At 38.1% G+C, this 15,925-nt stretch overlaps 2 protein-coding genes across 3 annotated transcripts in view; one reads left to right on the forward strand and one right to left on the reverse strand.

The window, feature by feature from the left end:
* The first annotated feature begins 4,156 nt into the window (after positions 1–4,156).
* Positions 4,157–9,324, forward strand: gadd45aa (growth arrest and DNA-damage-inducible, alpha, a). Of its 2 annotated transcripts, none has more exons than XM_037786451.1 (4): positions 4,157–4,204; positions 6,711–6,812; positions 7,940–8,159; positions 8,447–9,324. In XM_037786451.1, exons 2-4 carry the CDS (start codon positions 6,712–6,714, stop codon positions 8,558–8,560), a joined length of 435 nt encoding a protein of 144 aa, XP_037642379.1. In that variant the 5' UTR covers positions 4,157–4,204; position 6,711; the 3' UTR covers positions 8,561–9,324. The 2 variants fall into 2 exon arrangements, with proteins under 2 accessions (XP_037642379.1, XP_037642377.1); XM_037786449.1 differs by lacking the exon at positions 4,157–4,204 and adding an exon at positions 6,014–6,179.
* A 4,415-nt stretch (positions 9,325–13,739) lies between these two features.
* gng12a (guanine nucleotide binding protein (G protein), gamma 12a) overlaps positions 13,740–15,925 on the reverse strand; it is a 34,470-nt gene continuing 32,284 nt past the window's right edge. Inside the window, exon 3 of the mRNA XM_037786455.1 lies at positions 13,740–15,870. Within this exon, the coding sequence (XP_037642383.1) occupies positions 15,745–15,870 (126 nt within the window). The 3' untranslated portion in view covers positions 13,740–15,744. The remainder of the gene's footprint in view (positions 15,871–15,925) is intronic.

Raw genomic sequence — 15,925 nt, forward strand, 5'->3', positions numbered from 1 at the left:
AAGAAAACAACCAGTGGAGTCTGTCGTCCAGCTGCCGTCTCTGAGCAGCTGTCAATCACTCACGAACTCCGATCAAACGGTCAAACTAAGCGCTGATCAAATATGAATTAATATTCTGTTACTCAATCAATTTCAGCAAGAAGAAGGTATGATTTAATGTAAAAAAGTGAAGGTATCAAAAACACATTACTACTTCGCAGTTAAATAATCAACAATTATTTTATGCCAACAGGAGCAGTAAAGAATGCTTTGAAAAACACAACAGTATAACATGTACTCAGTGGTGGAAAGTAACTAAGTACATTTACTCAAGTACTGTACTTAAGTACAATTTTTGACGTACTTGTACTTTACTTGAGTATTTCCATGTTCTGATACTCCACTACATCTCAAAGGGAAATATTTTACTTTTTACTCCACAACATTGATTTAATAACTTTCATTACTTTACAGATTATTAATACAAAATATAATCAACGAATAAATGATGATGCATTATTGTTGGTTAAACTACCCAGCAGTATATAAAGTCATTAAAATGAGCTCCAGCTTTACCAGCTACAACATTAAAGTGATGAACACATTAATGCATCAATAAGTATAATCCAATAATATACATAATTCTGCATAATGTGTACTTTTATGTTTGCTACTTGAAGTATATTATATGCTAATATTTTTGCACTTTTACTTAAGTAGGATTTTGAATGCAGGACCCTTACTTATAACAGAGTATTTCTACATGGTAGTATTGCTACTTTTACTTAAGCACAAGATCTGAGTTCTTCTTCCACCACTGAGTAGGTTTTCTTTAGTGTATAACCACCTGAAAATAAGAGTTTTTGTTACCTTAGAATGAGCCGTTTATATCTACACAAGGAGAGATGGTCCTCTTTTCACGGAGACGGCCGCCACTTAGCCCAGAATAGACAAACCACTGTGTTAACTAGGTCACCTCACGTTTCTAGAGACACTGAATCAAACCTGTTTGTCTTCGAGAGCTGAAGCATTAACAGGTATTTCTGCACAAACTGCAATTTTGGGGGGATTTTAAATGTGCACATAAAACGTGTCATTATAATGAATTATTACCTCCGCCCAGGCCAAGGGCCAAGAAGGCCCCCTCCAGTGAGGTGGAGCACGGTGATTTTCAAATGGGTCCCTTGAGGTCAATGGAATGCACTAAAACCGAAGGTAAATACAGGTATATTCAGGCAGACAGACACCGTAAACACGGTGCATGGACGGTGGGGACGGTGCATGAGAAAAAGAGCAACTCTGTCAATACTCACGTCTCCTCAGGCGATCAATGGACTTTCAGCTTAAAACCGTATTTAAGATTTTTAATAAAAGTTTTTCTTTGTTGCAGCTCTGACTCTGGTTTTATTTAACAGGTGAAGAGAACTGAATGCAATGTTGATGAATTTGCAATGTTTTTAACTGCAAAAATATTCTACAACAACACATTGTATTGTGAAGTATTCAGTCATGTCTGTTCTCTGATTTTTGACTGCCGCCACCAAGGGGCAGCATAACATCTCATTACATTCACAACATGGCTTCCTGAGTCATTTCTTTGCATGAATTGCCTTCTCTGAATCCATCTGGTCTAGAGTTTAAACAATTAATTAAGTCATCAATGGACTATTATGATAAGTGATTAATTGTTAAAGTCATTTAACAAGCAAAAGTGCCAAATATTCATTGGTCCCACCAGCTCAGTTCTACTGATGTTTTGCTTTTCTGTGTTTTTAAATCATTTTAAACTGAATATTTTTTACCTTTGGACTGTTTGGTCAGACAAATTATTTATTCTCGTAACATTACGATTTTTTTTCCCCTTAAATTTATGACTTTATTCTTGTAATATTACAACTTTTTTCTCGTAAAGTTATGACTTTATTCTCGTAATATTACAACTTTTTTCTCGTAAAGTTATGACTTTATTCTCGTAATATTACAACTTTTTTCTCGTAAAGTTATGACTTTATTCTCATAAATTACGACTTTATTCTCGTAAAGTTATGACTTTATTCGCGTAATGACTTTTTTTCTTGAAATATTATGACTTTATTCTCATAAATTACGACTTTATTCTCATTAAATTACGACTTTTTTCTCGTAATATTATGACTTTATACTTGAAATCTCTGATTTATACTGTAATTCTTTTTACAGTAATTAACAGCCATTTTATAAAACTTTATTGACCAGTTTTTTTGCCAGGTGTAAATTCTATAGCCAATTCTTTACAGAGCAGAGTTTTTTGTGAAATTTGCAAGTTATTTTTCAATTTCACACGGGGGGGAATAAGACATGAAGCGACACAGTTCATGCGAGTCTCACAAGAAATGTGCAGCGCAAAAGGAGATGTGCCGATCTATGGATGCATTCGGGCAAAACATAGAGATGTTATAAGATGAGGGGCAGAATAGAAATGTTTATTATTTAACTTAGATAGAAATTCTATCAAAATTGTAGACTATCTCTCAGCCTTGTTAACGTGTCCCACATTGTCCCACACAAACATAATCTTTGTCCCACATTTGGTTTGTTGGGATCTGGTCACCCGTCTGGACAGATAGTCATAACCGGAAGAGCTAATAAGTGTTATATTTACTTTAGTATTCACATTAAAACTTCGGATTCAGTGGATTTATGATCAAGAGGGTCAAAGTTCATGGCACAATGTTATGATGAAGTCTCAATTGTATGCATACTGGGGATTCTTTCACAAAAATGACCCGCTAGCTGCACATTATCCCGCTTATTACACTACATACTTTGTAAGGGCAGCTGCAGTACATACTAAAAGTAAGAAGAAAAAGTATGCAATTTGGAGCGTAGCTTGTGTTTGAGTATTCAGTCATGCCTGTTCTCTGATTTTTGACTGCCGCCACCAAGGGGCAGCATAACATCTCATTACATCCACAACATGGCTTCCTGAGTCATTTCTTTGCATGAATTGCCTTCTCTGAATCCATCTGGTCTAGAGTTTAAACAATTAATTAAGTCATCAATGGACTATTATGATAAGTGATTAATTGTTAAAGTCATTTTACAAGCAAAAGTGCCAAATATTCATTGGTCCCACCAGCTCAGTTCTACTGATATTTTGCTTTTCTGTGTTTTTAAATCATTTTAAACTGAATATTTTTTACCTTTGGACTGTTTGGTCAGACAAATTATTTATTCTCGTAACATTCCGATTTTTTTTCCCTTAAGGTTATGACTTTATTCTTATATATTAAAACTTTTTCTCGTAAAGTTATGACTTTATTCTTGTAATATTACAACTTTTTTCTCGTAAAGTTATGACTTTATTCTCGTAATATTACGACTTTTTCTCGTAAAGTTACGACTTTATTCTCGTAAAGTTACGACTTTATTCTCTTAATATTACGACTTTTTTTCTCGTAAAGTTATGACTTTATTCTCTTAATATTACGATTTTTTCTCGTAAAGTTACGACTTTATTCTCGTAATATTACGCCTTTCTTATCGTAAAGTTATGACTTTATTCTTGTAATATTACAATTTTTTTTTCGTAAAGTTATGACTTTATTCTCGTAATAATACTTTTTTTCTCGTAAAGTTATGACTTTATTCTTGTAATATTACGACTTTTCTCTTGTAAAGTTATGACTTTATTCTTGTAATATTCCGACTTTTTTTCTCGTAAAGTTATGACTATTCTCGTAATATTACGAATTTTTTCTCGGAAAGTTATGACTTTAATCTCGTAATATTACAACTTTTTCTTGAAATAGTATGACTTTATTCTCATTAAATTACGATTTTTTTTCTCATAATATTATGACATTAGCCTTGAAATCTCTGATTATTTTATCCCCTCAATGTGGACCTAATACTCCATCTTAAAACCTAAATTAAAACAACAATAAATAAAGCATACAAAAGAGGTGTTTAGTGGTGTTAAGTGGTGGCCAGGTAATGACACGGACCTAGTTTTAAACAGTGCCAACAGCAGCAGGTGTGTCTCAATAGTTGGTCAGGTGTTGTCTCTATGGCTCCTGTCTGTCTTTCTCGCGCCAGTCCTTTGGAATCTCGCGCGCTGTTTCGGTGTGTTTTCGCACGCTCCACAGCGGACCAATCAGAGGGCAGCATTCCCAGGAAGCGTCCCGTTGCTAGGCAGTCGTCCAGAAACCAACCTGTCCTCTGGTTCCTGTCCCAGCAGCAGAGGGTGAGTTCTGCAAACAAGTACTTCATTCATTACTTTAGTTTAATGTTTGTATGTGAATAAATCACTTTGAGAGACATAAGTTCAAATATAGATTCATGTTTATGTTCGGGTTGTTTTTACATTGCCATAAATCATTACTGTAGTCAAATTAGTTGTATGTTTGTGCACAGTTTGTGGATGTTCACCAACGTTACAAGTTATTATAACATGGTTAGACATGTTGCAGCCAGGCTACTGAATAGATTATTTATTGTACTCCCAAATGGTGAGTTCTGCAAACAAGTTCTTCAGTCATCACTTTGTTTAATGTTATATTAAATCACTTTGAGTGACATAATTCAAATGTAAATTCATGTTTATGTTGGGGTTGTTTTATACATTGTCATAAATCATTATTGTGGTCAAATTAGTTGTATTGTTTGTGCACAGTTTGTGGATGTTCACCAGAAAATCAACGTTACAAGCGGTGCACAAGTTATTATATCATGCAAAAGTTATTATAACATGCACAAGTTATTACAACATGCCAAATGTTATTATAACATGCACAAGTTATTATAATATCCACAAGTTATTACAAAATGCACAAGTTATTATAACATCCACAAGTTATTACAACATGCACAAGTTATTACAACATGCCAAAAAGTTATTATAACATGCACAGGTTATTACAACATGCACAAGCACAAGTTATTACAACATGCACAAGTTATTATAACATGCACAAGTTATTATAACATGCACAAGCACAAGTTATTATAACATGCACAAGCACAAGTTATTATAACATGCACAAGCACAAGTTATTACAACATGCACAAGTTATTATAACATGCACAAGTCATTACAACATGCACAAGTTATTATAACATGCACAAGTCATTACAACATGCACAAGTTATTACAACATGCACAAGTTATTATAACATGCACAAGTCATTACAACATGCACAAGTTATTATAACATGCACAAGTCATTACAACATGCACAAGTTATTACAAGATGCACAAGTTATTAAAACATGCACAAGTTATTATAACATGCACAAGTTATTATAACATGCACAAGTTATTACAAGATGCACAAGTTATTAAAACATGCACAAGCACAAGTTATTACAACATGCACAAGTTATTATAACATGCACAAGTCATTACAACATGCACAAGTTATTACAAGATGCACAAGTTATTAAAACATGCACAAGTTATTATAACATGCACAAGTTATTATAATATGCACAAGTTATTATAACATGCACAATCACAAGTTATTACAACATGCACAAGTTATTAAAACATGTACTATATTGCATTATAACATGGTTAGACGTGTTGCAGCCAGGCTATACTGAATAGATTATTTAATGTAGTCCTCATAATGTGAGCAGCAGCAGCAGCAGCAGAGCAGCAGAGCAGCAGCAGCAGAGCAGCAGCAGCAGCAGCAGCAGCAGAGCAGCAGAGCAGCAGCAGAGTAGCAGCAGAGCAGCAGCAGCAGCAGCAGAGCAGCAGAGCAGCAGAGCAGCAGCAGCAGCAGCGCAGCAGCAGAGCAGCAGCAGCAGCAGAGCAGCAGCAGCAGCAGAGCAGCAGCAGCAGCAGCAGAGCAGCAGAGCAGCAGAGCAGCTGCAGTTCGGTTAGTAACCCGGTTGGAGACAGAGACAGACACGCCTGTCAGCTGTGTGTCCGTCCAATCCCACAAGAGAACACCACCCTGAAACATTAGCATCAACCAATCATCACTCTCTATGCAAATAGTCTCCTGCCTCTCATTGTGCCCGGACACTTTTAATGTGAAGCTGCCAGATGTATCTCTCAGTCGCAGCACAGAGGACTACAGATAAAGTGTGTTTAGTCGAGAAGATACTCCAGGATCACTCACACGCAGCTACTACTCTCTTTGCTCTAAGGATAGTGGATATTTTATGTACAACATGACATTTGAGGAACTAAGTGGGGATTTTTCTCAAGAAAGGTAAATACTACTACTAACTCCTTATTCTCAGGTATTGTCTTATTTATTAACTGTGCTATTTATAGACTTTAAGGGCTGAGAGAGAGCCAGGGTGAAATGCATTTCATTGCATTTCATTGCATTTCACTGTACTTTTAAATGCATATGACAAATAAACTTGAAACTATTCTCGTATAACACCGGTGCATACTTACTAGTGTCGACATCTGATTATCATGCAATTGCATAATATGTGCATAACATGTGCAGCTATTAATGCACTAACTTAAAGGGGGAGTTAATCAAGTTAAGCTGGTTTACTAAATGGATTTACACTGTAATGAACAATTGTATAACAAACTAATGTGAGCATTTAACTCATCGTTAGACAGAAACTGAGCTTTTTACCTGGTAAATGCAACTTCTGCAAAGCCGCCGCCGGCTGGTTACTAGCAGCTAATGTTAGTCTGAAAGACAGAGGCTGGAGGGGAAGGTGTTTTTTTTTGGTGCAGTTGCATCGATGTTAACATGATATTAATTTGTGTTTTGCAGAATGGATTCAGTGGCGAAAGCTTTGGAAGAAGTCCTCACCTCGGCGTTACCACAAGGCTCCATCACAGTGGGAGTCTACGAGGCTGCCAAGTCACTCAATGTGTAAGTAGGAGTGTTATAAGAGCTGTCATACCAAGGGACATATAAGTGACTGACTGTTAGAGATCTGGTTTATCTGGGTTAAATGCATGCAATCATGCATTATGCAAAATAGAGAACTTACTGTTTATTTAAGAAAGACTACAAAATGTGGAAAAAATATGTTAAATATAATTTGCCCTAAAAGTCAGAGGTCACTATGTGCACAGTTGAGATACAGAGGTGTACGAAACACTTATATCATGATTTGTGACATATATTATTTAGTTCATGTTCCTAGTTTTAGTTTTAATAGAGATTGGAGCCTTAATTTAATATATTTTAGATATTTTTTTGTATTTTCTGAATATTTTTCCAAAGTAACGTAAGGTAGATAAATTCTCTTTTTGTCTTTTTGTCATGATTGGATTTATGTTTCGTAAAGTTATGACTTTATTCTCGTAATATTACGACTTTTATTTCTCGTAAAGTTATGGCTTTATTCTCGTAATATTCCAAATTTTTTTCCTTGAAATAGTATGACTTTATTCTCATTAAATTACGACTTTTTTCTCTTAATATTATGACTTTATTCTTGAAATCTCTGATTTTTTTCCCCCTCAACGTGGCCCTAAAACTCCGTCTTAAAACTTAAATTAAAACAACAATAAATAAAGCATACAAAAGTAGTGTTAAGTGGGGAAAGTGGTGGCACAGGAATGATACTGACCTAGTTTAAGCAGTGCCAAGCAGCAGGTGTGTCACAGTAGTTGGTCGATGTTGGCTCCACAGCTCCCGCCAGTCCTGATTGGATTTATGTCTTGTGCTTTTGGGGGGCTGTGATTGTAAAGTCTGTGACTGTTTATTTGTTGTATTTCCATTGTGGGATATATATCCTGGAGCATTATTTTTGGGAGGTTCATGTATGGATGATGCTGGTGTGTGTTGTGCTTGTTAGATGATGGTGGGCGAACATGCAGGAATGTTTGATTTGTTGTTAGTTAATGTGTCTGAATAATCCCATGATTAAGTAAATGACCAGTTCGGAGTCAAGTATCAAGTATCAAGTATTGCTTGACTATTACGTCTACCAGGATATATAATGTGCTTTGATAAATGTACTAAGAGCATCTATTTTCTTGTCTATTCAGGGACCCTGATAATGTGGTTTTGTGCATCCTGGCCACTGATGACGAAGATGTGAAAGACGTGGCCCTGCAGATCCACTTCACCCTCATTCAAGCTTTCTGCTGTGAGAATGACATCAACATCCTGAGAGTCAACAACACCCGACGGCTGGCAGAAATACTGGGTGGAGGAGGCAAACAGAGTGGGGGTGAACCTATGGACCTACACTGCGTCCTGGTCAATGTAAGTGTCATTTCTCATCAATCTATTCTGTGTTACTCATAATTTAATCTTATAATGGTGTTGAGTCATATGCACATGAGTGAAACTCCAGGAAGAACTTGTCAGTACTTGTTCTTGTGCATTTGGTAAACATGTATGAGACTCCTCCCTCATGTGACTTACTAGGAATTTCAGTAAAGGGAAATACCTTGTAACTGCACACACACGCACACACACAGGGACTGTTTGTAATTTAGGATACCATATAAATGGATATGCATTTATTCTCTTTTTATTCATATTTTCAGAGCCCACATTCTACGTCATGGAAGGACCCGGCGTTGAGCAAAGTGAACCGATTCTGCAGAGAGAGCCGCTGTATGGACCAGTGGGTACCCATCATCAACCTGCCCGAGCGATGAACTTTTAGCTGTGAAAAACCTGTGAAAAGGACTTGTATCTGCACAGTATGAGTGGTGTGAACCCTGATGGACACAAAACCACCCAGAGATCAAAATTCCAAAGCACTGCTGACGGGGAAAGAAAAATTTGGAGGAAAAAAAAAGGACCCCGCAGTCTACGTGGGATGTATTTAAAAGAAGAAGAAGAAAAAAAGACCAAAGGGGGATGGATTTCCTCTTTGGACAGGACTGTTTGGAGTTGCGTCTGTCAGCCTTCGCAACCAAGATGAGATGGCGAGGCACTTGTATCGTCGTCATGAGGTGGAAATTTTAGAAAAAGCATGTGAAGCCGGACACTGTACTGAAGGATTACATCATGTATGTTTGGTAAAAGCTCTGTGACGTGTCAGAGAAGTGGGGAGAAACCAGAAATTGGAGCTGTTGAGTGGACCAAGGCCTCTCTCTGCAGAAACAAAGCACTTGTTGAAACACTGGACCTTTTTGCAATTTCACTTAAAATTGTTAATGTTGTTGTTGCTATTGTCCTAATTTAATTTTAAAAAAAGGGAAGGGCTACACATCCAGTGAAGACATTCTGTGTATTTAGTGTTTCCTATGCCAGCTGGGTTTTTTTGCCACAAGTAAAATAATTCTTTTGTTACAATTTAAGTTATTTTTAATGATATTTAAGTGTATTTATGTTTCATTTTTTTTTACCTTAACTATTTGCAAACTCTGAATACATATGTATTGCTGTCAATAAAATGTATTTTTTTTTGGAAAGCTAGAACTGCATTCGTTTTCCTTTTTTTTCCATTTCTGGAAATTTTAGCAAAGCCGAGCTGAACTGTGACCTTTAGCAGTTGTAAAGAGGAGTCACGTGCGGATCACAGGGGTCATGTTGGCCTCTGTGGCCTCAGTGCCATCTCTGAGCCCGAAGAGAACAATAATCCTCAGCTCTCTCTCTCTCTCTCTGCACAGGCTTCTGCCTCCGTCAGCAGGACCATGTTCATTCATCCACACGGGTTCCCTTTTCACCGATTCACCGTGATTTGTTGGGACGGTTTCGTTTGCGTTTTCACCAGCTGACTTCCTAGAAAAGAGCATGTGACATCTGCACAGTTAAAAGAGGGAATATAGGCACACAATACCTACAGTATATTTCACATATTGCATTACACTAAATAGAAGAGATGCATGTGTATCGTTGACACAGCGAGGTAACACCAGGTGTTTTCATGCTATTTGTGGTCCTTGGCTGCCTCTGCCCTCGGGACCAGAATGTGCAGTGTTGCTTACTGCAAAGCACATGACCGGGACTACTTGGAAAGTTTTGCAAATGAGGCTTTGGCATGCAATCTGTTGTGCAAGCCTGTCTGAACTGCTTCACTCCCCTCGCTCTGTTTCTTTTCCAACTGTGTCATAAACACACACACGCACACACACAGGTGATCTCTGTGGAGTTAAATGTCAGTGATGTCATAGGACTGATGTAAGTCAGGCATTCCCCTTTGAAAGTGCAGCGTCATGATCACAAGAAGAGAGCATGCGGAGGCTGTCCTTGAGTTGCACAACCCTCATGTGAGAGAAATCATGTGACAATATGCTTTATGCTGTGCCCCTGTAGTCATTTACTGTAGTTTGCTTTGATTGCATGAGATTTCTTTAGTTGCTCTGGTTTCTCAGGAAAGGATGGTGACTCAGGACCTGATAAAAAGTCAGTCTTACTTTACTCACTACATTACCCAGAAGCCCCCACTACAGATATTAACTTAAAGGCAACCCGAATGCACTCAAACTGTCTATTCCCCTGGCACAACAGCACATTAATCATAACCAGGTTTATTAGGTAAACTGTCAACATGCCCTCACGCAACACACCGGTAGTACTAAAGAAGTCTAATTGCAAATCATTAAGTAGTTCAAATAAAAACTACTACTTAATGACATCTAAGTGTCTCCTTAACCTAGAAGCCTTTGGATCACTGTGGTTTCAGTTGGCACTGTGTGAAAGGTTGCCAGGCGTGTGACTGCAGGGCGTGACGCCGACTGATGTCATGTCAGGGCATTGTTGTGATAGAAAGGGAAAAGGTTATTTTAAGGAGCCGCGGAGGGCTGGTGTAAGTGTTGGTATGCCACCGTGGCCTTCCGGTGAAGTCCAAAAAAGGGCTCGCATGCAGTCATTAGTGCCTATACTGGGCTGTGCTGCATTGTGGGTTAAAGTTCACACGAAGCGTTATCTATGTGGGTTTCTAAAATGGAGCAGGATTCCATGAAATGATAAGTCACAGTGCACTTTGAATTGTTATATATATATACAGTATATAGTGCAACCCTGGGAGCATATTGTGTAACCTGGGTCAGTGGTGCAATGCATATAGAGTTGTATTATACTCACTCGAGATTAAGGACATGCAGAAATCAATGCACTGAATTTGGTCTGAGGTGAAAGGTAAACGTCAGGTTAAGATAACAGTCTTGCAGAATAAAGGGGAGGTGTACCATAAAATAAAAGTTATGCTGTGTGTAACAATTTTGATATTCAGCAAGACACTTCTCTCAATCAAGCCGCGAACTGCATGTTTTTGGAGTTAAATTTATTGTTTGAGACATTCCACCTAAATCAGGTTGATTAGCATGCAGCCTTAAAATGTCAATCAGAAAAATGTCCCAACAGCAAAGTAAAAATCTAAATATTCACCAACTAAATCTTATAGTCAAAATTTAAGATTAAGATTAAGACATTATTGGAGAAATATAATCCCCATTCCATTTTAGGGTGGAATTTCAAGTTTGCAGTTCATAGCTACAAAACCCATTTATGGGCCATCAGTCGAGGAAGTATCCCGATGCTTTATCTAAGTAACAGTAGAAATACTACAATGGAAAAATACTCTGTAAATGTCCAAGTAAAAGTACATGCATGCACACGTAAATGTAAAAAGTAAATGATGCAAAATGCCCCTTTCAGAGTGTTAAACTATGGAGCACCCAGGTCCCAGAAGTTGATATTTGTATGCTAACATAAACCATAAACAAATGCTTTTATGATTTATGTTAGTTTGATTGTGGGTATCAGTATGCAGGGCCTTTAATATATAGTAATGCATCATTTTTTATAAATTAATTGTTTTAAATGTAAAATCAAAATTACCTGTAGCTATGGCCTTAAAATAGATGTAGTGGAGTCAAATTAGCATATACTGTACATGGGAAATACTCAAGTTAAAGCTGCAGTGGGTAGAATCGGAGCAAATATGATTAAAAAAAGTGATTTGATCAGAGTTCGCGAGTGATTGACAGCTGCTCAGAGACGGCAGGCTCCAGCTCGGTTCTGATTGGTTGTTTTCCTCCGGTCTGTGAATTTTTTGCAGATGCCGTTAGGAGCATCGGAGGACACAGAGGCACACGATTTTTTCTTCAGATTACCTGTCTCATGCACTATACTGTCAGGAAATAGTTAACGTTTTATAAAAATACCTTTTTTTAATCATATTTGCTCCATTTCTACCTACTGCTGCTTTAATCGTTTTGAATGTATAATCAAAGTTATTAATAGCTATATGGCCCTAAAATAAATCTAGTAAAGTAAAATTTGCCTCTGAAATGTGGAGTAGAAGTATAAAGTAGCACTGAAGTACAACACTCCTACGAGTGAATACTTTACCTGTTATGTGTGTATAATATAAATTAGATATGACACTGGGAATCTATGGGAGTGCAAAGGCAGTTACAGACTTTAAATGGGCTCAAACTGTCTGCTTTGTGTATTTCTATACCCAGCTGAGCCGACCAGAGGAACAGAGGTGCCACTGCAGTCGGCCCTCGCCCTCCGGTCCTTCCTCCCTCCCTTCCTCTCCCCCTCATCAGCACATTCCAACACACTGACACTGTAACTGCCAGGGCAGATTTCCAGTGAGGCACATGGTCAGCGAGCCGGCCTGCCAGCCGCTGGCCATATCACCCCCCCCTCCCCGTCCCCTCCCTGTGATTCTCACATTGCTGCACAATGACAAACTGGGATTACTGCAGAGGCTGTGCTCTGGTGGGGGGTACATGCTTCAGGCCTTCAGGGGCATTCATGCTTACAGAGAATATCCAGGCAGTCTGGATCATGTTTGTGCATAACAGGAATACCTCTAGAGAGCTCTTTTTGGTTAAAAAAGTAAGCTTGAAAGCATGCATTATGATTTATTGTGCGCGCTATCTTTGACATTCAGTGAAGGTGCCGTCTACACAATGCTAATGCACCTGGCTTTAGCACAATCTGTGAGAAAAGGACAAAAAGGAAAGCCTTAACAATGAATAATAGGTGACAATGTTATTTCAACCATTAGTCAGTTTTAAGTGTGAGAGCGGTCATGCCTTATTCAGTATTTCTCCAGTTGTTACAATAGGTGACAATGAGTATTATTCCTGTGTGATCTTCCCATTGTGTGCAGGAGAAAAATTCAACATGCTGTTTATCCACCAGCTGGCCAGAAACAAGGTCAGAGAGACCCAAGAGGCCACCAACGGAGAACGAAAACAGACTCTCGGGATAAGCAGACGTTTTCCCAAAATAGTTACTCTACTCTCCAAGAGCGGAAATCAAGGTTGGGTACTTTCTATATTTAACCCTCTTGTTTTCTCTGGTTTCTGACAGCCATGGTGAGAGGCCCAAGGTCTCTCCTATCCCGCGTGAGATATAAATAAACGACTAATGAGAGGAAATGGTCCCCAGATACTGTGGGCAGATCTCTCTGGCCAGGCTCCATCTGAACAATAAAACAAATAACAAAATCAGGTTTCTATAGAGTGCTCCATGACCTATTTTTTGTAGGCCAACCAGGAAGTTTGCATCGCCCTGGTTCCCTCGACAAAAAGCCAATGGGATTTTTTTCCATTAGGTTTAGGATTATTAAAAATAAACTCTGTGGCAAACACACGTTTATGATACTTACACGTTTTGTGCAGCAAGATAATCTCCACAAATGAACACCACTTCTAGGATTTTTGAAGCGTAAATGCAATCGCTAGAAGTAAAAAGCTAACGTTTGGTTATAGACGATTTACACCACGGTTGCATGAGTGTGAGTATACGCAACGAGGAACCGGAAGTGCTAAAATGCTAACTCATTTCCAGGTTTCAGAACTCTATATTAAATACAGTAAATCTGAGGATGCTTAAAAGGGGTCATCATCACAAGTTCAAATCTTCTGACTGTGCAGCACAAAACATCTTTATTGAGATATTAGTACAGTATCGTACCGTAGGAATGCTTCACTTTATTAATCTTAGTTAAGTCTTCATACAAAGGTTGGTTTATTAATAAAGACATTTATCAAAATGCAGATTTTGACAGTTAAATTAATCCAACGATGGAACAATAAGGCTGTTACGGAGTTGCTGAATGGACAGAAATCATGACATGGCAGTAGTGATCTGAACTTTTCCTTAAGAGGCATATACAGAATAGTTTATTGCAAGTAAGAAAACTGACTGTTAGAGACAATCATAAAAAAAAATACAACTGGATAATAACACCAGATCTTGCAGATTTGAAGACCTGAAAGTACCCTTTGGAGAAGGCAATGATACCGAAACTGCTAAAAAAGCGGAGCACCGGGTAAGTGAAACACTATTTAACATGTTTTGCTAGTGACATGTGGACAGAAACAAACAATGGCACAATATTGTTACAAATCACTTTCATCCCACACATGAAAATAGAAACATCTTTTTTTTTTTTTTTAAAGAAAGTACTCCCAGTTAGAGTATTCTTCACGATACAAGCATAAGTAAGGCTTTAGAGTGTAAGACATTCTTAATTTATGCTATCTATTGTGTTTTTTGTTACATTTATATATTCCCCCAGACAACCACAACATGACGTTAGACTGACAATCAAAGACCCCCAACCGACACAAATGTTATAGTTTGAATTGAAAAATCTGAGAGAGGTCTTGGGAGAGTGGTTTCATCATCAATGCACGCTTGCACCTGCACCAAAAACACTTTATAAGACAACGATGTGCACATTCGCCCGACTAAGACACTTGTGATGAGCGAGTAAAGCGTGGCTCACAGTGTTGCGCAACACTTGGCTGACGTGCTTCGTGTCGTCAGTGTTCTTAAAAATATCGTACCACAGAAAGTTTTCAGAAGGAATGGCTACAAATAGTCTCATTCAGACGCATATTATTTAGATGTTTTTTGTTTTTTTAAATGCACTATCATTGGTTTGGCTTGGTCCTTCATTACACAGTGTTTGCCCTGCACACAATGTCAACTTAACTAAAAACAGAAATTCTGCACTGCATTAATCTGATAAAGCATTTTCATTTTTGCTTCAAAAGCATCACAGCACCGGGGTCATATTATCCCAATGGCTTGAATCTGAGCATAGATGATCTTGGGTTAAAGGTGTTTATATGGAATTTATCTCCACATTATGGTTTGTTAAAACAACACTGAAAACAACACTGTATCATGGTAGTCATACTGCAAAATACCAGACAGGAAAACAATGGATTAAACAGCATGCGGATTGTCGCGTGGACCAGTCAGACCTGGGTCGCAGAATACTTTTGAGTGTCTGAATTTCATACCAGATATGGTGACATTATTGTCCCCGTTGATCAAAGATACATTATGGTAAGATTTGAGTAGAGGCTCAACCACTGAACCACTGACCACTGAATTCAGTGATCAAAACTGCACAAAATACTGTTGGGAAGTCTGAAGCCACATGATAAGAAGAGCCATTATTATCCATCTTAAAAGTAATACGCTTTTAAATGTCTGAAGGGAAACTTTGGCTGTATGAATCCACATAAGGCAAACCAGAGAGACAGTAACAGTTACTGCCCAATGGAGATGAGACCGTTTACATACAGTAGGAAGGACCAAATCCGTTACAATATTATTATTATTTAAGCAACATTATGTACCAGGTGCCATCGCAACTCATGCAGCCAAAGTCTTTACAGTAAGTGGTCAGAGCTCAAACTGAACAGTGGCACTATTAGTGGGGCCTTCTTTGCTCGCTACCAACTGCTGTTTTTTGAGGAAAATCCTGGTTGAATTGCTGACTTAACAGAACAGGTGAACACATGGCAATGATACGATCACAGTCCACCCCCTCACTCCACCCAACAAAAAGAATACAGCAACATTAATAAGCAAAAAAAAAAAAAAACACATAAAGGCTAAGTGGCATCCACTACAATATAGTGCAGGGTTTTTTGTCCTTGAAGGGATTGTCTGAGGCGGGGATGCCCATAAGGAGAGGGTCGTTTCTGGCGTGTTCACTGCAGTAGTTCATAAGGTCTGCAGAGGCCTTGGATACCTACGGAAACAGACACAGTTTAGTTATAAGGAAGTAACATTTAAAGCAGCGGTGG

The sequence above is a fragment of the Sebastes umbrosus genome, chromosome 12 (genome assembly GCF_015220745.1).
Source record: "Sebastes umbrosus isolate fSebUmb1 chromosome 12, fSebUmb1.pri, whole genome shotgun sequence".
NCBI lineage: Eukaryota > Metazoa > Chordata > Actinopteri > Perciformes > Sebastidae > Sebastes > Sebastes umbrosus.